The 23,214-nt window shown below is 44.6% G+C and overlaps 4 protein-coding genes across 5 annotated transcripts; all 4 read left to right on the plus strand.

Annotated features, from left to right (window-relative positions):
* The first annotated feature begins 615 nt into the window (after window positions 1–615).
* LOC136496553 (uncharacterized) lies at window positions 616–5,995 on the plus strand. Its single transcript, XM_066492259.1, has 11 exons — window positions 616–862; window positions 1,525–1,784; window positions 2,056–2,089; window positions 2,211–2,347; window positions 2,435–2,501; window positions 2,733–2,832; window positions 3,587–3,750; window positions 4,237–4,283; window positions 4,387–4,431; window positions 4,647–5,136; window positions 5,670–5,995. The coding sequence occupies exons 1-11, from the start codon at window positions 787–789 to the stop codon at window positions 5,678–5,680; spliced, it is 1,431 nt and encodes a 476-aa protein (XP_066348356.1). The 5' UTR covers window positions 616–786; the 3' UTR covers window positions 5,681–5,995.
* A 3,675-nt stretch (window positions 5,996–9,670) lies between these two features.
* Window positions 9,671–13,424, plus strand: LOC136498193 (uncharacterized). Of its 2 annotated transcripts, none has more exons than XM_066494148.1 (2): window positions 9,671–11,982; window positions 12,965–13,424. In XM_066494148.1, exons 1-2 carry the CDS (start codon window positions 9,992–9,994, stop codon window positions 13,002–13,004), a joined length of 2,031 nt encoding a protein of 676 aa, XP_066350245.1. In that variant the 5' UTR covers window positions 9,671–9,991; the 3' UTR covers window positions 13,005–13,424. The 2 variants fall into 2 exon arrangements, with proteins under 2 accessions (XP_066350245.1, XP_066350246.1); XM_066494149.1 differs by having other exon boundaries at window positions 12,968–13,424.
* Window positions 13,425–14,585: 1,161 nt separating this feature from the next.
* On the plus strand, window positions 14,586–19,452 carry LOC136497228 (AP-4 complex subunit mu-like). The gene is made up of 13 exons (XM_066493016.1): window positions 14,586–14,799; window positions 14,927–15,021; window positions 15,804–16,007; window positions 16,213–16,329; window positions 16,451–16,579; window positions 17,131–17,257; window positions 17,650–17,753; window positions 18,026–18,130; window positions 18,200–18,294; window positions 18,400–18,487; window positions 18,606–18,666; window positions 18,773–18,846; window positions 19,159–19,452. Exons 1-13 carry the CDS (start codon window positions 14,742–14,744, stop codon window positions 19,255–19,257), a joined length of 1,356 nt encoding a protein of 451 aa, XP_066349113.1. The 5' UTR covers window positions 14,586–14,741; the 3' UTR covers window positions 19,258–19,452.
* Window positions 19,453–20,629: 1,177 nt separating this feature from the next.
* On the plus strand, window positions 20,630–22,383 carry LOC136497748 (uncharacterized). The gene is made up of 2 exons (XM_066493594.1): window positions 20,630–21,321; window positions 21,537–22,383. The coding sequence occupies exons 1-2, from the start codon at window positions 20,967–20,969 to the stop codon at window positions 21,929–21,931; spliced, it is 750 nt and encodes a 249-aa protein (XP_066349691.1). The 5' UTR covers window positions 20,630–20,966; the 3' UTR covers window positions 21,932–22,383.
* Window positions 22,384–23,214: the final 831 nt, after the last annotated feature.

A 23,214-nucleotide genomic window follows, 5' to 3' on the forward strand; every position in this document is an offset into this window, starting at 1 on the left:
AACCCTAGCCACCGCCGTGTCCCTTAGATCTAGAGGAGGAGGAGAAGGAGGAAGGGGGCTCAGATCCAGAGAAGGACCGATCTACCTCGTTGGTGCCGACGCCATCGTCCTCATCTCCGGTGGGGGGCACAGGAGCTGGGTCACTGGGGAGCGTGGAGTTGCATGGAGCTCGCGTAGGGGGGAGGGATGGAGGGAGCACGGGGCGGGCGGGGGGCAGCAACAAGCTTGCGTGCTGTCGCAGGAGCTGGTGTGGGAACGGGGGAGCGAGCGACAGAGTGGGGATGAGAATGAGGGAGAGTGTTGCGGGAGCAGATGAGGGTGGTTGAGTCGTTCCGTGTGACGGAACGAAACGGACACCCGCTCTATATCATTATCGTTATTTTTACCGAGCCTTTTCTTTCTTCAGTCTACGTCAGTGGACGGTTTTGTCCATGCCTTATCCTACCATTCACAAATTTGATCCACAAATTCGATACGTTCATGTAATAATGTGAAAATTTAATACTGATCGTTCCAATTTTGTGTGTTTTTTTGAAACTCTAGGAGACCCTCTCGGTCCAAATGCAAATGCAACGACGTACAAGAAACCCTTGCACTATGTATATTTCATTTCACTAGGAGCCCCTGTGGCCAAGGCAGTGGAGTCAACTGTCAGAGTGCTGCTGCCTCTACTCTAGGCAATCAATCGTAGCCAAAAGCAAGACGGGCCCGCCCGCCCCGCTGCTCCGCCGTCCGCCTCTCCGCCTCCTCCGGCGCCGGCGCTGCGGCGGCCGGCCCACGGAATCTATGGGCAACATGACCCGCTCAGACTCGCCCGTCTCCCGCCGCATCGTCCTCTCCTTCCTCGACTTCCTCAACTCCGGTCGGTACTCGCTCTTCCCTATCTCTCCGTTCCACACCCACGACTCCCCGATCCGATCCCTCACCCGCGTCTCGTTTCGCTGCTACTCGGTAGTCGCGACCGTTCCCCTTCTCTCTCTGGACGATCCATTCAGCCCACACAGCCCACATGGTTTCTGCTTCTGCTTCTGCCGTGGTCGTGGGGGCCTGGGAGGGGATCCAATCCCGTGTGCTACCAAACCCATGAAATTAGAGCATCGCTCGCACTTTTTTTAGGAACTCGATGTGCATCCCATTTGGGATTGTGTATTGAAACCATAGCTCCACGTCTGTCACGGGCAAACCCCCCAACAAGTGCTTGTAGTGGGTGGCAGTAATTCAGGGTCCTTTTTGGAAATGGTGGCTTTCCAAGGAGGTAAGATACAGTCGTGGGCATCTCTGATTTCTGCAGGCGAATTTAAAACCCAGTGAAATGTTATAATACGCTATACTGCGGGAAGCACCACATTTTCACGGAATTCATAGACTCTGGCTAGCGATAAGTTGAGAACCAATATATAAATAAGTTGATCGGTTTTAATGGAATTAGAACAACTGGAGCACATGAGTTGCTCTGGGTTTTGCTCATTTGATTTTTCTTGCCATTCAATTTTCTGACATTAAACAGCCATGTCTAAAATGCAGTCGAATTAGCTCCTGGGGTTGATGCTGAAGCTCTTGAAGTTGCTAAGGATTGCCTGGAGTCCATTTTTAGTGTTAACTCATCAGCCACTTGTGAGGCGATACAACCAGGACTGTTGCTTGAGCTATTTGCTTCTCTGGAAGCAAATGAAAGAGACCGGGCAAGAGCTGCTTTGCTGTCTCAATCTGTATCAAACAAGCCATCTCAAAATGCGGGTACATCTAATGTCGAAGAAGACTCAAACAAATGCACAACATCAAATGTATGCTCTCGCTCTCTCTCACCCCATTTAACACATGAATTGTGTTTCTGTTTAACAACCATCCTTTCCGTGTTGCCCCACAGGCATGCATGCTTATTCATATTTCGCATTTACTGACAATATCTTTGCACAATTTGTTCGATGCACATGTTACTCAGAGCTCCTATAACATATGCTGAATTGCTTATCCATACAGTTTTGTTACTTTTCCCTAATAGCATTCTTTAGATATACTATCTTCTCATATCATCTTTCTGCTTGTCCTGATCAGAGTGACAGTCAGATGGAGGATACATTTGACCTAGGTACGACTATGGCATAAATTTTATTCAGATATAGTTGCCTCTTGTTTATCTTGATTTCATTTGCGAGGTAACTAAAATTAACTATGTTCTCGCGAACCTTTTTTTTAAAATCTTTGGCCAGATCATTCAGGCGATGAAATATTTGCAAAATTTTATGCTGCACTCGATGAAATCAATTTCTTTAAGACATCACCTGCTGGAACTGAAGATCCTGGCCTACTTTCAAAAGCAACACAATACTTCAATGATGCATTACTGGTAAAATGATCTCTCTCCCTCTTTCTGTTTTTTTCCTTATATTTGTACAATTATTAATTATGGGCCTTTTTTTTTGTTTCTGTTTAGGCGATGCAGAAGTCAGGAACGAAAAAGGCAAGCTTAGTAGACCTTGCAGAGTCCTTTAAATCAAGAGGTATGTGGTCTGGTCATTTCATGTGTTGTATTTTGAGTAACAATTTGCATTCCCTTTGTGATTCATTAGCTTGTGCACTAATGTGCAAATTCTAACTTGGCAATCTTTGCTGTTTTCAATGTGTAAAGGTAAAAGTCAATAATGTTATAGTTCAAGCCTTCTATATGCATTAATAAATGAATGTCAATGTGCTCGGTCCTGTTAGCTGACTGCTTATCATTTATTTATCAGGTAATGAATTCATGAGATCAAACCAACACCTTAAAGCGGTAGAGCTGTACACCTGTGCCATTGCATTGAACAAAAAAAATGCCATTTACTATTGCAACAGGTACGGACCAATTGGAGAAACTATGGCTGTGAACTCGCGGGCTGCAAATTACTATGATAGTTTTTTTTTCTCATGACACCTTGTTCGCTTGATCATTTATGTGGCTTATAAGCCGGCTGATGCTTTTCTGCTGTGAGAGAAAAACACTGTATCATGGCTGATAAGCATGGCTGATACGATCAAGCGAACAGGGTGCTTCTATTCTATAACCCCCCTCAGTTTTCATGTAGGATGAGATCTTGAGATTTAAGGACTAATGGCAGTTCTGCCTGAACCAGTTCTTACTTTCTAACTTTTATGGTGCTCCTATTCTATAACCTGTGATTAGGTACCAAGTCTCAGTACCTTGTACCTGTTATTAGTTCTTCCTAGAAACTCAATATCAGAGCTTAGAAGGCTTTGGGGGTTGGGGGGGGGGGGGGGGGGGGGGGGGGGGGGGTGCTCGACCAACCAACCTAGGTGCGGTGGCAATGTGAACAAGTAGAAATAGGCAGCCAATTTCAGGTTGATGAGGACTCAAATCTGGGTGGCAGAGGTGTATGCCGGCACTTCTCTCCAACTAAGCTAGGCTACCCTTGGTATAAGGCTGAGGAAGGAAAGCACATATTTGAGAAATAAACATAAATAATGAGTTAGTTAGAAGCCCATTGAGAACTTTTCATTTCTGGCAACCAAAGGACTCTCTAGCTTTTGTTAATCCATGATGTCATTTACTTGCTTCCACTTTGATGTAACATGTACATGCCACTTCCAGGGCTGCTGCATATACCCTTCTTAATATGAACAATGAAGCTATTGAGGACTGCCTGAAGTCAATTGAAATTGACCCTAGCTACAGTAAAGCATATAGCCGACTTGGATCTGCTTATTTTGCTATGGGGAATTATCACGATGCTCTGTACAAGGGATACTTGAAAGGTATCTGTTGGTGTGCTGCCCTTTTTAACATTTTCCACAGTTAGTAGGTGCAGTTGCTGTGTTGCGTCTTTTATATGAACTGTAGATCTAGAGGTTGAACTTTTGTTTCTTGAGTAACTTTTAGCATACCGTGGCATCCAACCCCAAAGCAACTTTCTTCCTTAACATCTGGGCATCTGTACTTTTATAGAAATCTAATTAGAAAAACAATTAGTTCAGTTCCCTGTTAAGTCCTAATCAAGTTCCACAGCCAAATGCCCAAATCCATACCATACTTTCTTATGGTGACATGCTTTAAGCACTGTGTAAACTACTAAAGTCTGGATCTTCAAATTTATTCCAATGATTCCTTATAATAATGGGTTTTTCTTCTGCCTGATCAAACTAACTACTACACTTGTTTGTCCTGCATGTTTCTGCACTATAGTGTTATGTTATCCAATAATGTGTGGAATGTATCGTTAATCTACTTTGCTCTTCTTGCAGCCGCTGAGCTTGATCCTAGTAATGAAAATGTCAGGCAGAATATTGAGGTAAAGATTTTCTTTTTTCTACTTTATTTTCATTTGGAACATGACTATGGAAAGCTAATGTACCTTTTTTTTCTTCGCTTTGCTCTCTGTCCAATAAACTTAGGTCACAAAAAAGAAACTGGCTGAACGAGTCCCACCAGGAGAGCAGGTGCTGTCACTAGAAATTTGCCTATACCTCCGAAGTGGGGTTTGAGATGTATCCTACAAATAAGCACTATTTTTTTTTGGTGTAAAATGAAATACTTCGCTTGTAAAAAGGCTCCTAGCTGGGATGTCTACTGAAGATTATGTTTTTATCATGTTGTATGGTTTTATTTTGTTCTTTGGTCTAAATTGACAGCTAATCCATCATCTTGTTTATAGAACACACATGCACGCCAAGCTCAAGGACCACATCCAATATTTACAAGTGGTGGTGTTCCTTTCAATCTGTTTCCACCAGGTAGTTCTCCAGGTCAAGAATTCTTCGCTGGCTGGTCATCCGATATTAGTGCACCACCACCAGGACATTCGATAAGTATAAATTTGAATGACATTTTTGGTCAAGCAAATGTCAATGCTAGCGATGAAGGACCGAGTCAAACAGGGAATTCAAATAACCATGCTCCACCTGCTTCGTTCCCAACTGGTGCTGCTGTTCCTCCCCCCTTTGCCTTCTCGGGCTCAGGCAATGAAGGAACTCAGGCACGCCAAGCTTCAAATGGACATGAAGGGGAACATGGTGAACCAGGCGTACGCAGTGATGATGGCATCCATATAAATGTGGCTGGACCCGAGCAGGCTGCGGAGGCTTTGAGAGCTGTGATGCAGATGCTTGGGCCACAGAGGGGTCCACATGAAGGTGCACCTAGAGGTTTGATACTAATCTGCTTCATTTACAACATTTGTTTCTTTTGAGTTAAGTTTGTGAAGCTCATGCTTTGAGCAGAATAGGGCATGTCTTCTCTAGTTATCTTTGAAGGAATAACTCCTAAATGAATGCGATCCATATCTGTAGAGGAAAGGAATATCATACTGTCTTGTTTGTATCGAACAAACAATCGTTTCAGTGCATTGAACAAAACACCATAGATAGTACAACAGGTGTGATCGCTGATCCCAAAAAAAAGGAAGGAATTCTACTGCTTGCATTACCAAAAGAATGATTGGTATGGTTGTGTACATGCTTCCAGTTTGCCTTTTGTCTCTTTACTAGTTCATTGTCCAGTTGGGGCGAAAGCGAAAGTGAGAGTACTGAATTCTTCACGTACAAGTTGCGTAGAAATCCTATTCATTGAAAAAGAAGAAGCTATTTTTTTCAATCATGCGGGGCACTGCCCTAGAGTAAGTTTTGAACAATAGAACGAGTCAAAATATGAACTATTATGTGTCATGTTTCCTGTGCAGGACCAGGTTAATACGTGGGAAGTAGGAAAATGTGTTATGCGGCGTATTGTTGAATTGTCGTCTGCAGAAGTCTTATACAGGACATTATTTTGTCTTTTCTATCCTGATGAAGAATGGAATTTCTTGTGCACCTTATAGCAGTATGTCTGTGCTACAATTCCACCTTAATGGTTGCTGGCACATTTTGCTCAACTTACCTGCTCTGTTCATCTTGGCGGAGATGTATCATTAGCTATGCTGAGTCTTGTTTGTTGAGATTGTCCCGTGATTTGTGTATACCTGTTGGTCCATCATGTGATTTAAAGCCATTTTGCCCCCTGGTTTTTCGCTGCCTGTTGGTTTCCAGTTGATACTTTGAAATATTCCTGTGACTGGAATGAAGTGCATGCATGATCATTATTGCCTTTGCTTGGATAATTGTTGGTATTGCAAATCATCACCAGGAGGGAAGTTACTATTAAGTTACCAAGCTGAGTATATATCAGTTTGGAGATGGCATCCATTCCAAAGGCTTTGTCTTTACTGCTTTGGTACCAGAAAGAAGGTAGGAATGGGTGGGCCTGGGCGAGCTCACTTCATTTTGGAGTACTCTTTTCTGTAGATAGATACTGTAACAAATATATCTAGAATCTAGATAGATTGTGTCTTTTGGGCTGGGCCACCATATAAAACAAGTGAAAAGCCCAGAAAGGATGAAGCAAACAGGGACATGACATTGTCTTTTTGTTGGGCTGGTATGCTTTGCTTCATCAATTGGCCGCTTTGGCATCCTTTGACAGCCATCATTTGAGTAGTGAAGCTGAGGATGCCTTTTATTCCTGCACGGCCCCACCAATTAATAAATTGACCAAAATGAAATGATTCAAAGGAGCCGAACCTAGGGATGGCTAAAATTTTGCTTTTGCATATATATATATATATATACCAAACTGAAGCGTCCTGGTCAGGTCTTTGTAGCACAAGAAAAGCTACTTCGTTGCGTTGAAACGTACACTGACTGACTTAGTCCCACCACCTAATCACAGGTGGACACGGATTAGGGATTATTCCCCATCACAAGCACAACACAGCTGCGCAGGCCAACCCACCCACCGTCCATGCCCGTCACAGTGAAGCATCCCGAAAGCACGCTACAACGCGCGTTCTAGAGTAGAGTACAGGTAGATTATTTCTAGGATTAGCAAAGCAACAGCCAAATGTCTGCACTTAGAGCAGAGCAGAGCAGAGTACCATTGAAAGAACAAAAAAATGAGTGCCGGTCGTGAACAGTGATTTCGACGGGACTGGAAAATACTGTTCCGGCTGATTGTTGTGAGAGAAAAATACTGTTCTAGCAGAACGTAAATGCCAAAACCAGCCAGCCGGCCGGCTTAAAGCCAGCCGAACACGCGGCACTTGGCACGTCTCACATCACTTCTCCTTGGTTGGCACTCGGCAGGCCTCCCGCCATTTCGTCTCGTTTCTTCTTCTTTTAATATGGGGCGTGTGCGCGCCTAATGTGTGGAAACTACAGGACATCCTGATAATTTTTAACTAACGGTTTATCAAATTATATGCATGCTTTGACTAGTGTGTGGAAGTAATATAGGAACTGTTTTTTTTCTCACAAATATTTAAAATATAACATGGATGTGGTTATATATATATATATATATATATATATATATATATATATATATATATATATATATATATATATATATATATATATATAAGTATTATAAACATTAATTTTGATTTGGGTAGGGTTTTTTTGGACTAGAGTACTTAGGGCGGATTATTCTTTTATTAGTGGCAACTGGCTTCTGTTTCGATTTCGTCAATTTTAAAATATACGGTTCTAGTCTTGTAGAGGTAGGATTTAGGATTCCATGGATGGTAACGTAAATGGTAAGGAAAACAGATCACGTGGGGAGCAGCATTCCCGTGATTTGTTCGGTTGCAGAAAAATAAGGGAAACTGATAACGCCAGTTGTTGCGTAATGCGATAAAGCTTGTGGAGGGGCGGTATTGGTTGTGAATGGGTCCGTATATGATTGTGGGGTACTCCATAACGGACCGAGATGAACCAAACAACTGTATCACCATCCGATCCCCTCCATAATCTAATTATGTTACATTTCGCTGAACCAAACGCCATCTTATTTTTTTTTAGGGGAAAACCATTGATTTTATAACACTGTGCTTCTTCTTTTTGAATCGGAGGTAACCCCATTTACTAAGGGAGACAGTTCAGAAAAGAGAGCAGGAACAGCATCTACGACAGACTTACAAACACCAACGCAAAGCTACCAAGTTCCAGCCAAACACAACTAGCGCCTGCATAACGACGCTGCAAAAGCCACCTAGGCATAACAATATGCTGCCCGAAAAAACAAGCTATCTACGCATATTGCTTCCTCCCCGGCCTCGTTTAGTTTTAGCATATAAAGTTTGGAGGTGTCATATCGGGTGTCATATGAGGGTGTCGAATGAGTTGTTCGGATACTAATAAAAAAACAAATTACAGAATCCGTCGGTAAACCGCGAGACAAATTTATTAAGCCTAATTAATCAATCGATAGCGCATGTATACTGTAGCATCATATTGTCAAATCATGGTCTAATTAGACTTAAAAGTTTCGTCTCGCAATATGTGTAATTAGTTATTTTTAGTATATATTTAATATTTCATGCATATGTTTAAATATTCGATGAGATAGGGTATAAACTTTTGGGAAGGAACTCAACACGGCCTTGGCCAGATTTCCCGAAAGCTTGAGTAGAAGAGCTTCTCGTTCCTTGTTGTCGCCACTGTCATCATTCTTCGGTAGCTGTTGTCCATCCCTGCTCCTCTTCTTGCCCAGCAGAGACGCAGCGATCTTTAGCATTGTATTTACCCCAGCTTCCAAAGCCTCCTGGTCGATTTCCTTGAAAGCCTGGCCAGTAATTCACCAGGGCACATGCATGACAAACGATAGCAATAGGATTCAAAAGAGGCTTGCTTCTTGATGGTATTAAATGGAAAGTTAAAGTACATATCCTTGCGTTTTTGGAATCTTACCATGACGGTCTGAAAAGAAGTGCGTGCATAGGGTAGGACTAGGCGTTCGTTGGAATTTGGAAATGAGAGGGAGGGATTATTGGCGCTGCGATTAAAAAACTATGGCCTGCGATTAAAAAACTATGCAGTCTCTTCTAAAATTCCTATTACATCAAATGTTTAAATACATGCATACAGTATTAAATATAGACTAATTATAAAACTAATTATATAACTTGCGACTAATTTGCGAGATGAATCTTTTAAGCCTAATTAATCCACGATTTGACAACATGGTGCTACAGTAAACATGTGCTAATAACAGATTAATTAGGCTTAAAAAATCATCTCGTAAATTAACCTTCATCTATATAATTGGTTTTATAATTAATCTATATTTAATATTTTTTATTAGTATTTAAACATTTGATGTGACATGAATTTTAGAAGCGATCACAGAACCAATCACCCCTCAATAACAAATTACAGAACTCGCTAATTAATGTTCAGAAAAAAGTACGTACTAGTCGCTAAATACCCCGGGGCAGCAGCGCCCTGTAAAATAAGAAATTTTGAAAAATAAAAATCCAGCAGCAAGGATCGAGGAGAGAGGGTCTTCGTCTCCCTGTTTAGATGGTGTTTAGACTCGGTAACTAAAATTTAGGAGATGTATTAGAAAGATGTTGCTCGTGGTGTTCGAATATTAATAAAAAAAATTATATAATTCGTCGGTACTTCACGAGACGATTTTTTAAGCCTAATTAATTCAGTATTAGCATATGTTTATTTTAGCACCACATTGTCAAATCGTGGACTAATTTGACTTAAAAAATTCGTCTGACAAATTAGTTATAAACTATGTAACTAATTTTATAATTAATATATATTTAATACTCTATATATATTTAAATATTCAATAGCACAACAACTAAAATTTAGAAAGTACAGCCAAACACCACCTTATTACCTACCCTGCGCCCCTGCCCTGCCCCGCACCGCCAGTCCGCCACCGGCCACCGCAGCAGAGCAGAGCAAACCCTCCCCTCGCAGCCTGCACCACCAGCGGCGCCACACCCCCCGGCGCGGCCGGGACCAACAAACGGAACGAACGCAGGATCACCTCGGATCTGCGCCTCGCCGGACCCCCAACGAACGTCACGTCACTGAACGGACGCCACAGATTTGGCCTGCTCCGCTCCACTCCACTGGAAGCGACGCCAGATTTGACAACGCCGCGCGCGCTCACACACCCAGCTCGCGTCGTCTCCGGCCTGCCAGTGCCGGGACCGGGGCTCCTTCCATGCATTCGCCGAGGTCGCGCATTCGCGGCCGCGACCCGCACCCGCCCTCGGGTGGTGGACGCCACCGCCGCCGGTCACCGCCTGCTCCGCCCTCCCCGCGTTACCAGCGACGCCCGCAGAGGCGCACCCCGCCGCCGCGGCGCGGCGACGATCCCCACCCCGACGTCTCCGCCCCCGCCCACCACCGCATCCTGCTCGAGGCCGGCCGCCTCGCCGCGCACTACCTGGTCGCCCAGGGCGTCATCCCCGAGCATGTGCTCCGGGCCAGGGAAGACCCGCCCGCCCCACGCCCCGCGCACCCTCCCGCCAGCCGCGGGAGAAAGCTAAACGACGGCGGCGGTGGCGGCGATCCGAGATCGCGCCGGAACGATGGGGACTGGGCCCGCGTCTGGGAGGATGACGACAGGCAGGCACGGAAGGCGACCAGATGGGACAGGAGGAGCCACAGCTTTGACGAGAGGCGTAAGTACCACGACGCCGGCCATGATGTGGACAGGGGCGCCCGCCGGACTCGAGACTATGATGAGCCCAGGAGACCTCCGATGTCGAGGTCCTACTCGCATAACGATCGCCGGCCTTCCGCTGATGGCGGCAGAGTGGATCCAAGGAGCAGGAGCAGGACCAGGAGCTACTACGCTGGCAGTGGCAGTGGCAGCAGTAGAGATTTGGGTCACACCAAGGTGCCAGACTCTGGCATTATTCCTGCTGCTGCTGGTAGGGACTACCGTCATGTCGATGAAATGCCAAGGCACCAGCGGAGGGTGCCTAGTTCAGTGGTGGTTGCAGAGGTGAATGACAGTGCCGATGAGGAAATGGCTATCGAAGACGGGGAGATGGTGTCAGAGATCCACGGACTGAATCGCACTCGAGACATTTCTGAAGGCGAGGATGGTGAGTTTGAACAAGACATTTCTGAAGGTGAGGACGGTGAGTTTGCAGCTGCTCGCTTGAATGGTGTTGAAATGGATGCCACCCACACCCAGCACCAACTGTCTGATTCTGATACCAATGTTCATCCGTTGGAATCTGTTGAGGAACCGGCCGTGCATAGGGGGTCCCAGCTCAGCAATGCCGTAGAGGACAGGGAAGCTGCCAATGCACCCATGGTCATGGATGCTTGTACGAGGGAAACATTAGGTGAGGACAATGACTGCTCTCAAGCAAGGGATGAAATGGTGGCTCCACATCCACAGAGTGAAGGTGTGGCTGGTGCTGGCGATTTTAACAGAGATAAACCAGAGCTGCCAGCTTCGTGCAGGGTTTTTGACCTCAACGTCGTCGAAACTCCAGATGCCTGCGAAATGACTGAGATCTCTGGTGATCCTCAAGCAGATCATGTTTCTGATTCTGTGCCTGATTTAGTTGGCCGGATACACCAGCAAACTAACTGTCATGCTTCAGAAATTCAAGGTCAAGATGAGCGTGCAGGGGATAGTCACATGTCGAAGAATGGGCATGACTTGATTAGGTATGATCTGAACAGTGAGGCTGTTGAAGATGCACAGGATATTCACCTGTTGGAGAATGAGAAATTACTTCTAAGTCATGGCATTGATGCGCATGATATGACTAGAATCCAATGGAGCAATGGGCATTTACATCTGAATCAAAATGCAGATGGGCTTGAACATGAAAACGACTGGATGGAGAACCATACTGTGATTGGTGAGCAGCTGCTGCTAGGTGATGGCATGGATGGACATCCTGTCCGTAAGTATCAAATGGCGTCAGAACCCAAGCGTTTACCTATGGGTGTCTATGATTTGCATAGCTACAATCTGAAAAGCGAGAAAATGCTTCTAAATGATGGTGCAGACAAGCATGCACATGATAGTTGCCATTTGAAGGATGGGCAAATGCTTCTCAATCAGTCTGCGAATCGACAGGCTAGAATTCACAATAGAGCCAATGAGCGAACAATTCCTGTGATTAATCTCGAAGATGATGATTATGAAGAGCAGTCTGATATCAGGGAGTTTCTCGAATCCAAGTAAGCCACTTTCGATTTTCTTTTGTTGTACACTCAAGGGAAAGATAAAAAATCCTTCACATGCATCTGAACATGTTCACTATACACACCTGTAGTATTCTGGAACAGCAAACCTCAACTTTTTCTCACGATCCTCAGATTTTGTTGGACCAAGATCACGACCTTTACAGTTGGTACACCTTTTCTGTGCTAACATTAGCTTTGTCTTGATATGTTTTTTTGTGAACTGTCATCCACAAACCACAATTCCTGGCTCTGCATGGCCACATGATGCAGTGAACACTGCATTGGACATTTGGACGATGAAAAGTACTTGCTAGGTCTCTAATATACCGGTTTGTTTTTAGTAGCATATAAACATGTTTGTGCTATGGGAGAGCATACTATCGAACGGTTTTCACATAATCTAAAAATGTTTGTGCTATGTCTCTAATAAACTGAATTCATACACAAAATCGAACGGTTTTCACATATTCAGCTGCTCTTCTGCTCATGTTCTATTGATTTCAATACATCGACATGAATGAAACCAAAATGGTTGACTGTTTCTACTAGATGTATGCGTTCTGCATACTCAACGAATATTTCGTCAGATCAGGCAGGCTGTGTTCTTGTGTATTTGTGCTGTCGCGTGACAGTTGCAAACAATAATAATTTGTTGACTTCCTTGACTCGCCTGGTTTGTGTTGAGAAATGAGAACCTATTTGTTCCTTAGCTTGTTTTTGTTGAGCGAGTGAACTTGACAAGTTTACTTTGCTTTTGCTGACTGCTGGGGTACTAGAAATAATAGTAGATTGATTATCAACCTGTTCGCTTGGTCGTAAACGATCATAAATTTTCAGCCAGAACAGTATTTTTCTCTCACACCAAACCAGCCAGTAGTAAACCAGCCAGCAGTAATAGTCTACGATCGTTTCGGCCCCAGCCGAACAGGCTGTATGACTTGCTAACTTATTTGTTGTTGTGTGTTTTGTTGGTCAGAAGTTGTCAATGCCTGGGAGTGGGACCTGCCATTCTCTGAGCTTGGGAAGTGGGCAAGTGGCCATGTTGTTTGCCTAGCCGGCTCCGAGATTCTGCGTCAGGCAGTGCAGTATGTTCCTGGAGCATGGGAAACAAGATTGCATTGCGCGGGGCTGATCTGGTGAAGTTGGTAGGTTCGTTCATGCAATGTCTTTTTTTCCCCAGATCCCCAGAGCCAGAGCAGAGGGTGGTAGACTGGTAGCGGTTCTCTTCAGTTTTTGCTTGCTAGAATTTGCTGGTAGTAATTAGTGTAGATGTTTAGCTGAACAGTAGGTGGTGCATGAACTTGAGCAGCAGCAGCAGACTATGCTGCCCTTTTAGGTTTGTTGTTTGGTATTTATTTGCCCTGTACTGCTTGGCTTGACATCCTTGTTGAAGATTCTTGAGAAACGCCGGTTCGGTGTGTGATATAATAATTATTAATCAGCATATAATAAGGGGGATATGTGTGCAGTGCAGTATAATACCACATCGATCTCTCTCTGATGATGAATGGAACTGATTGATTATCCAGGCAGCATCTGTAATGTGAATATGTGATGCATCCATCCATACATATACGATGCGAATGCGACGTACCATAAGGTTTCCTGCCCTTTCCATGCTGGTGCGGTGGTGCGTGTGCGTGCATGCATTCTAGCTCTAGCTTTTGCTTTGCTGCCGTGCCGAGGTGATTGGGTGATGCATGGCCGCATTTATTTATTCAGTGTATCTGCCTGGCGGGTGGCGGGCTGAGCCAACGGGAGGCGGTTGGTTCCTTCCCGGTGGCCTGTGGAGGGAGGGTGGAGTTGGTTTCTGTTGCAGATGTCAACGGGGAATTCTCCGTCGGAGAGTGCCTCTCCATCCCCGTCTCCGTGGGGAAGAAAATTCTTCATCTCCATCCCCGTCAAGTGCCACGGGGAGACTTTCTCCCTATCCCCATCCCCGCGGGGAATTAGTCCCCGTGGGGATCCTCATGGGCCGCAGGTATTTTATCGTCATCTACAAAGTTTGCACTTCAAACTTTATTTAAGTAGCACATACATGTTCTATAGCATTTTCGCTTAATAAAATTTGGTTTAAAACCCTAAGTGATATAACGGGACTATGAAATGTAACTTTCGTTTCGCGTTTTTGTTGATCGTTTCGACAGGAGCTAGGGTTGCAACATTGCTTATATATCACAGGTATTGGACATTGCCAGTATATGGGCCTTTGGAATCGGGTCCCCGCGGGGAGCGGGGACGGGGGCCTGCATACCATCCCCGCCCCCGTGATCTCCGACGGGGATAACTTCAGCTCCGTTTAATCTCCCGTGAGGGTAGAATTCATACCATCTCCGTCCTCTAATGGGTGAATTCTCCGCGGGGATTCGGGGAACGGGCTCCGTTGACATATAGTTTCGGTTGGTTCGTGGCCGGCGAGCGAATGGCGGACGCACGGTGGGCCGCGTAAAACTAGAATATGGGCCCATCCATGTAAGTTAATGGATAATCTGCGGCCCGTGTCACTGATGGTAGATCACCCTCGCCAGCCCAATGGGCCTTGCGTTTCCGTTCTTGCTCTTCTTCGCGTGAGTGCCCGGCTGCGGAGTCGTCTTCTATCTCGGCTCGGGTCTTGAAGCCACGCCACGCTTGGCCAGGAAGAAGGTGCGGCTGCGACACACACAGTATTCTGATCTCCGCGTTACGTTACAGTCGCAGCCAGGGCGTCCGGCCCCGAGGAGACGACGTGTCAGCGGAAGCGGCGGCGTGGTGGGATGATCTCGCAGTTCTTCGTTCTGTCGCAGCGCGGCGACCACATCGTCTTCCGCGACTGTAAGATCTAGATCCCCGTCCCGTCCCTCGCCGCCCGATCTCGGCGGAATTTTTTTCGCTTATTCGTTGCAATCCTAAGCTGATTTGGTTGGAAACTTTGTGCTGCCGTTTGTGGGGGTGGGTGCAGATCGCGGCGAGGTGCCCAAGGGCAGCGCAGAGATCTTCTTCCGGAAGGTGAAGTTCTGGAATGACGACGAGGCAGAGGGGGCGCCCCCAGTCTTCGTACGTATCTGTTACTTACTCCCGCTCTCTTATTGAGACTGCAAATTTTGACCAACATTGGTAGACAAATTAGCAGTAACTGTGATTCCTGCATCGTGTTAGCTGAATGCTCTACTTGCAAGCTTGTGGTTTAATCGGAACTAGCACTTTGATTGTGTGAAATGTGTGCATTTATAAACTGATATGCAGTGTCGAATTATCGGTTGAGCAGCATTACCTTGGAAAATGGGATGGACATGTAGCAGAATTTGAGTTGTGTGTAATTGTCAAATTTCCTTTCATGTTATGTACTTATGTTCATTATCTGTTACGATCAGATACCGTGCAATCTGTAATGGACCGTTTGGTTAAAACGTGGAATGATACATTTTGTGTGTGATCCAAGTACTGTCTTGGACAGACGCTTTAAGATGAACTGGAGTAAAACTGGGTGTGATACCTTGTGCGGTTTACTCTATATACTCTACATATGCTTAGGATTAACAGGAACTATGCTTATTAAGGAAAGCAAACTTCTATTCAATGAAAAATGGTTTGTAGTGTGATGTGTAGTTGTCTCTGTGTCAGTTGTGTATGAAGCCTTTTGTGGATCATTTGGTAAATTTAGTATTTGACTTTAAACAGTACATTGTCATATAAACTACTTGATTGACTAAACTAAAAGAATAGCAGTCGGTTCATGTGTGTATGAAAAGACATTGATTCCACGTGCGATCTGCTTATTGGTGCATTGCTTTACTATTTGATCTGACAATTGGTGTTCTTACTTTTTACTTTGACAGAATGTCGATGGGGTTAATTATATTCATGTCAAGGTCGCCGGACTATTTTTTGTGGTAACCACAATGGTTAATGTTTCCCCATCCCTTCTCTTGGAACTTCTTCAAAGGATTGCACGTGTTACAAAAGATTATCTCGGCGTTCTTAATGAAGATTCACTGCGGAAGAATTTTATTTTGGTGTATGAATTGCTTGATGAAGTCATTGTAAGTACTCTACACCATCTTTCCTTGTGCCATTCTGAACTCGTATCCTTTGTGACCTGTTTTTTAGTCACTAGCAAAGCCTAATGTGTAACATTTAATTTAACAAAGAAGTTGTGGGCTTCCACAGTGATTAGTATGATTCATCTGTTTATGGGAATGCTTAGCATTTGTATGGTTTTGCTAACAAGTTGAATTGTGCAATCAGGACTTCGGATACCCACAAACAACCTCTACTGAGGTTCTGAAGTCGTACATATTCAATGAACCCATTATGGTTGATGCTGGAAGGCTGCCACCACTTGGTCCTGCTGCTATGTTCATGGTAACGCTTGTGCACATTACTGCAAGAAACATAACATTAGAGTTTCTTGACTGAGGAACATGTGTTCCCCATGCTATTTTGGCAATTGCATAGTTTCATTTAACATCCTTGTCTTCTGCAGCAAGGCACAAAGCGTATGCCTGGTACAGCTGTTACAAAATCTGTTGTTGCTACTGAGCCTGGGGGGAAGAAGAGGGAGGAAATTTTTGTTGATATCATTGAGAGAATAAGTGTGACATTCAGCTCGAGTGTAAGTACCGGTCTATGTCATGCCTTGTCGTTACTAATTTTTTTCTCTTCAACATCTCAAGATATTTTGCCTTTTTCCTTTTTCTTTTGTTGAAATTATTTATGTATGTCCCGAATTTGTGGTTCTAAATGTTTTAGATAGTGATGGTGACCACTGCAAATTTAGTTTTCATATATCATCATCTAGTTTTGGTTTGTTGTTGCCTTTACTGCCAGAGCCTACCCTGTTTGCCATTTTGTTCCTTATATCACTACTGTTAAAGTAACTTCTGTGTTCACTATTTTTAACTGGAATAAATAAAGATGGCAGTCACTAGTGCATTGCTTTTAAACTATTGATACTTCAAAACCATGGGGTAAGGGGTCATTGAGACGAGTTATGACCATTTAGTTCTCAATCTTACATATCTTGTGATATGATCTTCGCCCACTTCATTTTGTTACCTCATTTATTTTTCTTATGTATAATGGTCTCTCATAGTATCCTTTTTTCATGGAGCACTAATGGGCCAGTCGTTTCATGACTTTATTTTTTTCATTTTCATTAAACAGGGCTATATACTTACATCTGAGATTGACGGAACAATTCAAATGAAAAGTTACCTCACTGGCAATCCAGAAATCCGTCTTGCTCTCAATGAGGATTTGAGCATTGGAAGAACTGGATCTTCATCATACGGTACGATTATTAGCTTTTCCTTTGACAACTAGCTTAGGCAAACTATAATCTGAATGATATATGGATATGAAACAAGAAATATATTTCTCCTTGTACATCTTTCATGATGCTCTGTTTCCGTAATATTGGAGACCGATCTATGAAGCTTATGGTGTTTCACTTATTCTGGAACTCACAATGTGATGAGTTATTCACTGCATACATTTATAGTCACTATACTTATTTGCATTCCAGAGTGTTTTTGCACAAGTGATTCCTTTAACGAAACTTGAATCTACTCATAACTTGAGCCTAACTTATTTTTTTAGCATGCTGCTCTTTCTATTTGTCTAATTGTCATGGATATATTGTCGAATGCTGATCACATACAATATTACATTTTTTAAAGACAGATTACAGAAGTTCTTCTGGAGGAGGAACAATCATTCTTGATGATTGCAACTTCCACGAGTCAGTACATCTGGACAGTTTTGATATTGACAGAACTTTGACTTTAGTAAGTACTCAAATAAGGCTTTTCTGTCTGTTTGTTTATGTTTTTGCAGAACTCGAGCACTATATTTCGAGTTTATCACTTGCATTCCAAATTATAAGTCATTCTGGCTTTTTTAGATATAGCTTTTGCTATACATCTAGATATACACTATGTCTAGATACATAGCTTTTACTATGTATCTAGAAAAACTAAAATGACTTATAATTTGGAGTGGGGGGAGTACTTACGAAAAAAAATATAGAACTTATATTTACCGTTGCAATATTGCATAGATACCGCCTGACGGAGAATTTCCTGTAATGAACTACCGGATGACCCAAGAATTTAAGCCGCCATTCCGTGTAACCGCACTAATTGAAGAAGCTGGACCATCGAGGGTATGGAATGCTTGTCTTGCTATTATGCATTGAATTTGGTGAAACTACAGTTCTTTGATATCTACACAGGCTGAAGTTCTACTGAAAATAAGAGCAGACTTCTCCGCGAATGTCACTGCTAACACAATCACAGTACAAATGCCAGTGCCCGCATACACAATGAGGTCAACTGCAGTTATATATTTATTCCTATGAAGTTAAAAAAAAGTGAAATATTGGCCGATGCTTATATTGTTAGCTAAAGTTCCCTATCATGGGTTACATTGCAGAGCGAGTTTTGAGTTGGAAGCTGGAGCAGTTGGGCAGACAACCGATTTCAAGGAAGGATCCAGGAGACTTGAGTGGAATCTAAAGAAGGCAAGTGCCAACAAGGATATGTACATCTTGCATAAGATGATATGCATTTGCAATGTTAACTTAAAACTAATAACCAGTTTTCTGTAGCTTGCTAAACAATTTTAACTTCACACTACAGATTGTTGGTGGTTCTGAGCACACCCTTCGTGCAAAGCTGACATTTTCCCAGGAGTCACATGGTACATGTTTTGTTGGAAGCATTACTTGTACCCTGGCCTGGCAACATCATGTAATTTCCTGTTACGCAACTTGCCCTGACATTCTTCTTTTCTTTGTGAAATGCAGGAAATATCACAAAGGAAGCTGGCCCAGTGAATATGAATTTCACTATACCGATGTACAATGCATCCAAGTTGCAGGCAAGGCCATATACTTTTGTATGGTACATTTGTGGGTTGTATCCATTGGCACTGCACGGCTTAAGAGTGTTTTTGTTGTCCACTAGAAAAACTATTTGGCTAATCATTGTATCATGATTAATTATCTTTGAGTGCATTTTTTTTTGTTTTGCCGTGTGCTTTCTGAAACTTGTCTCTACATGGTGCTATACACTTTTAGACATGTAGTTGTTATGATCCTCCAAGGCCTTAATTAATTGCTCAAAAACACTGACACGCAGAATTGTTGCAGAATGTTTCTGATCAACTATGAACTGTATTACTCTCCTGCAGGTCAGGTATCTTCAGATCGCAAAGAAATCGAAGGCATACAACCCTTACAGATGGGTGCGATATGTAACACAAGCTAACTCCTACGTAGCTCGTCTATGAGGAACCCGCATCTGTACACTTGTTTCCAGTCCATTTTTTGGACAGAGTGGCTTGTGTTTGTAACTTTATATAGGAATCCGCAATACCACTCAGCTCCTGTAGTTGAACGTGTTTTAGGGACAATTTTTTCCCCTCTTGCAATGTGCAGATGAATCATTCATGTTTTAATGCTACAAAATGGATGAAGTTCTTGTTCATGACACTTGTGGGACATTGGGACCTATATTGTCTTGCATAATTTCTGTGAAGTTTTAGAAATTATGAACTCTCAGTTGAGTTAATTATTAAGTTCTTTCTATTAAACTATTAATAATGTCTTTTCAGTTGATGTCCTAAACTTACTTACAAGGGTACTCATGTATATCCCTTTTCTTCTTTTTTTTTCCAAGAAAGATATTTGGTATGAGATGGTGTGTGTGTTTTTTTCAGAGGTGGATATGCAGTTAGGTCGACGACGCATGCAGATCGAGTTGGGCATGCATGCATTGACCGGACACGTAGACACGCGTGCGGATGTCGCATGCAACACATGGTGGTGGGACATGCAATGCATTGCATTTGCATGGTAGAGACCCCGACGGCCCGGCCCGCGTACGTACGTGTTGGTAGCGGTCGCGGCAAAGGTCGGCGTTCATTGAGATTTGAGACGTGGACGCAGCACGTTGTGGGCGGGCGGGTCACGACTCACGGGACCGTGCACCCACGTGCATCACTGACACAGAAAATTAAAGGCGACTTGCTTATATATTAGATTAGAAACATGGCTTAAAGCATCTCTAAAAGTTTTGCAAAATTCACTTGCTAGATCAATAACAACGTCATCAAGTTAACCAAAAAGAGTAGAGATCACCTGCCATAATCATTGGTTTACCAAGTAGAGTAATTTTTAATGAGCTTTTGGAGATACTCTGACGGTGCGTCAATCAATATAAACGGTGTGCAGTGCAACGCAATGCATTGTGTAGCAGTAATGTTGGTAGCTGCTAGCTAGCTGGTCCTTTTTCTTTTTTCTCCATCAAAGTTGGACCATCCATCCCATCCATGAGCATGACCCACCGGTTCCATTGCTTCTCCTCCATCCCATTCTTCAATTATTATTAGCAGTTCTCTATCTATTTTATTGCAACAACAATTGTATAATGGAATATTGTATAGTATAATGGCCATGCATGCAATCAAGGTAAACGGATGGGAGTGAGAGCTTAATTAGGAGCAATGCTGTTGTTGATTGGTCACTTCATCTGATCTACTTTATTAATTTCCCCGGCCCCTTTTAACATTACATAAATATAATTGTAATAAAACACATAGATGCATGAGAATTGAAAAGGTTTGTAAAGCAGAATGCATGGCTGACTATTCAGAGATTCATTCAGACTTCAGAGAGGGGAGGTAGCAGAGCCAGAGCCAGGCAGGCAGGCCACCGTCCCTCTCCATCCCCTCCCCACCAAGGGAGCGGCGGCCAACCGAAGAGTCCTTCTCCTTGCTTGCGCAGATCTCCCATCCGTCCGTCCCTCTGTCTCCCTCTCTCTCTCTCTCTGATTGAGGAGGACCGGAGGAATGAGGCTTTCCTTTCTTTCTGTAATCCACTCCAGTCAGTCAGCGTGTGTACCATCCACGTCCATTGCAAATTTAAAGTAGTAGCAGATCGCCTAGAGCTAGCAGTGCAACAAGTAGCGAAGGGAAGGCAATCCCGGCCACGGCCAGGCATGAACAAGCAGCAGCAGCAGGCGTACGGGTACGGGCATGGGCATGGGCAGGGCGACGTCCCAGGCTACTGCTGCTTCCATCCCAGGGAGGTGGTCGTCGGCGTCTGCGCGCACTGCCTCAAGGACCGCCTCCTCCTCCTCCTCGCCGTTGCCAACAGCAACAACAACGCCGGCGACGACGTCGTGCGTCGCAGGAGTAGGAGCAGGAGCAGCAGCATCTCCCTCCCCAAGGTCTTCGCGCTCGGCTCCTCCTTCCTCCAGCGACTCGACTCCCGCCACCACCGGGGGCGGGACCACGACAACAACTGCTACTCCGACGACGACGACGCCACCGCCTCCGTCGCAAGCCTCGATGGTACATACATACATACAACACCTATCTTGCATTAATTATATTAATTAATGGCACCGCCGCTGACCGGACCCCTCTGCTTGCTTGCATTGCTGCTTACTGCTCCTTTCATTCATCAATCATCGTCGTCCGTATCGTAATCCGATCCATTTCTTTGCTTGTTTCTTGTTTCGCAAATAAATCATTCAATGGGATGTGTAAAAACAAAACAAAAAAAGATTCTTTCATCTCCATCAAATTCGAGGACAACGGCAAGGCGACGTGGGACAGCCAGAGCCAGCACAAGGCGGCGGAGGAGAAGGCCGAGGCGGAGGCAGGCAAGCCGGCAGCGGCTCCCGCGACGAGGTCGTCGTCGACCGTGGTGGTGGCGGTGGAGCACGTGAAGCGGGGCGGCGTCACCCGGTGGCGCAAGCAGGTGGTGGGGCGCCTGCTGCAGCTGGCGCGCTGGAGGAGGTCGTCCGCCGCGGCCAAGACGGGCGGCGCGGCGGCGTGCCACGTCGCCGGGCTGGACGGCAAGAAGGCCACGGCGGCGGCGGAGCGGTCCAAGGCGAGAGGGAGAGGCTGGATCCGGAGCCTCACTCGGAGGCGCGCGCACGGCGACCGGGCGTGGTAGGTCGTCAGGTCTGGCCGGTCGGCGCCGGCGGGCCATGGTGTCCGATGGATGGATCTCGCGTCTCCGGCGCCCGAGTCCGACCAATGCAAGCTTGGTTCGAGTGTTGGACCTACTACTGACGTACGTACGACTTGCTTTGCAATTGCTTGCTTGTACAAAGTGAGTGAGTGAGTGAGTGAGTGCCTCTTTTTATTTTACCTACAGGTACACTACTTCGTCTGTTTGTGCATACAGTTTGTAATAGCGGTGATCACACATATGGATCAATCATATATCCAATGATCATCATCCAAGAATTATACTATATATATTATATAGAGAAAGAGAGATACTCAAATAAAAAACAAGAAAACAAGAGAGAATGGAGGATTGTGCTTGATGCTGATCAGGGAGTGATGGTCTCAGTATATTTTATTAACCCGGCCATGTACTGTGTGGGTTTTGATGATGACAGAAAAAAAAAAGAGGAAAAAATATACTACTCTACTACTTCTAATGCCGGCCTGGCTCTGGCTGTATGAAATGAGTTTGGCATGCATGTAAAACTGTAAATGGTTTGGTGGTGGATGGAGCTTAATCATGCACAGCTGCCTGCCTGCCTGCCTGGGCTAGCAGCTAGCTGTTTTTTTTTTTCTTGATAAGTAGCAGCTAGCTGTTGGCGTGGACACTGGACAGTGGTCGTCGGATCGGATGCAGGATTTGCTTGTCAGCTGAGCTGCCTGTGAATGTGATTGAGGAATCGGCAACAAGTAATCTACCGACAAGGATGGATACGGGCAGACGGACGGTCCAAGACGGATGACATGTCGGGACGACCTTTTCGCCCGCCCCCATCAGAAATGAGAGGGATTGGATCACATCCACACCATGCAGCAACACTCTGCTTTGCGTTAGTTGTTTTAGTCAGAAAGAAGATGTATATGGTGCAGTGCATGATGCCCCTTTTCAAGAAGGGAAACTAATAAAAATATAAAAGAAAAGACCATGCGTTGCATCTTGACTGCCTTTTCTCCAGACAGAGAGAGAGAGATGCATGCATGCATGCACTGGGAAAACATTCGGCAGGGCAGGGCAGGGCTTTGCCTTTGACAAGTGTGTGATGCATGCAACGCAAGAAGAATTATTCACAGCAGACAGGCAGGCATGTCAGCATGTGCTTGAGCCTTGAGGTGAGAGTGCCTTGGCACTTGCACATAGCTTCACATGAGCTGATCCAGACCCAACAAACAATTAATGCCACACGATTAGGGGGAAGGACCAATGACCCATATTGCTGTTACCAA

The sequence above is a fragment of the Miscanthus floridulus genome, chromosome 12 (assembly GCF_019320115.1).
Source record: "Miscanthus floridulus cultivar M001 chromosome 12, ASM1932011v1, whole genome shotgun sequence".
NCBI classification, from domain to species: domain Eukaryota; kingdom Viridiplantae; phylum Streptophyta; class Magnoliopsida; order Poales; family Poaceae; genus Miscanthus; species Miscanthus floridulus.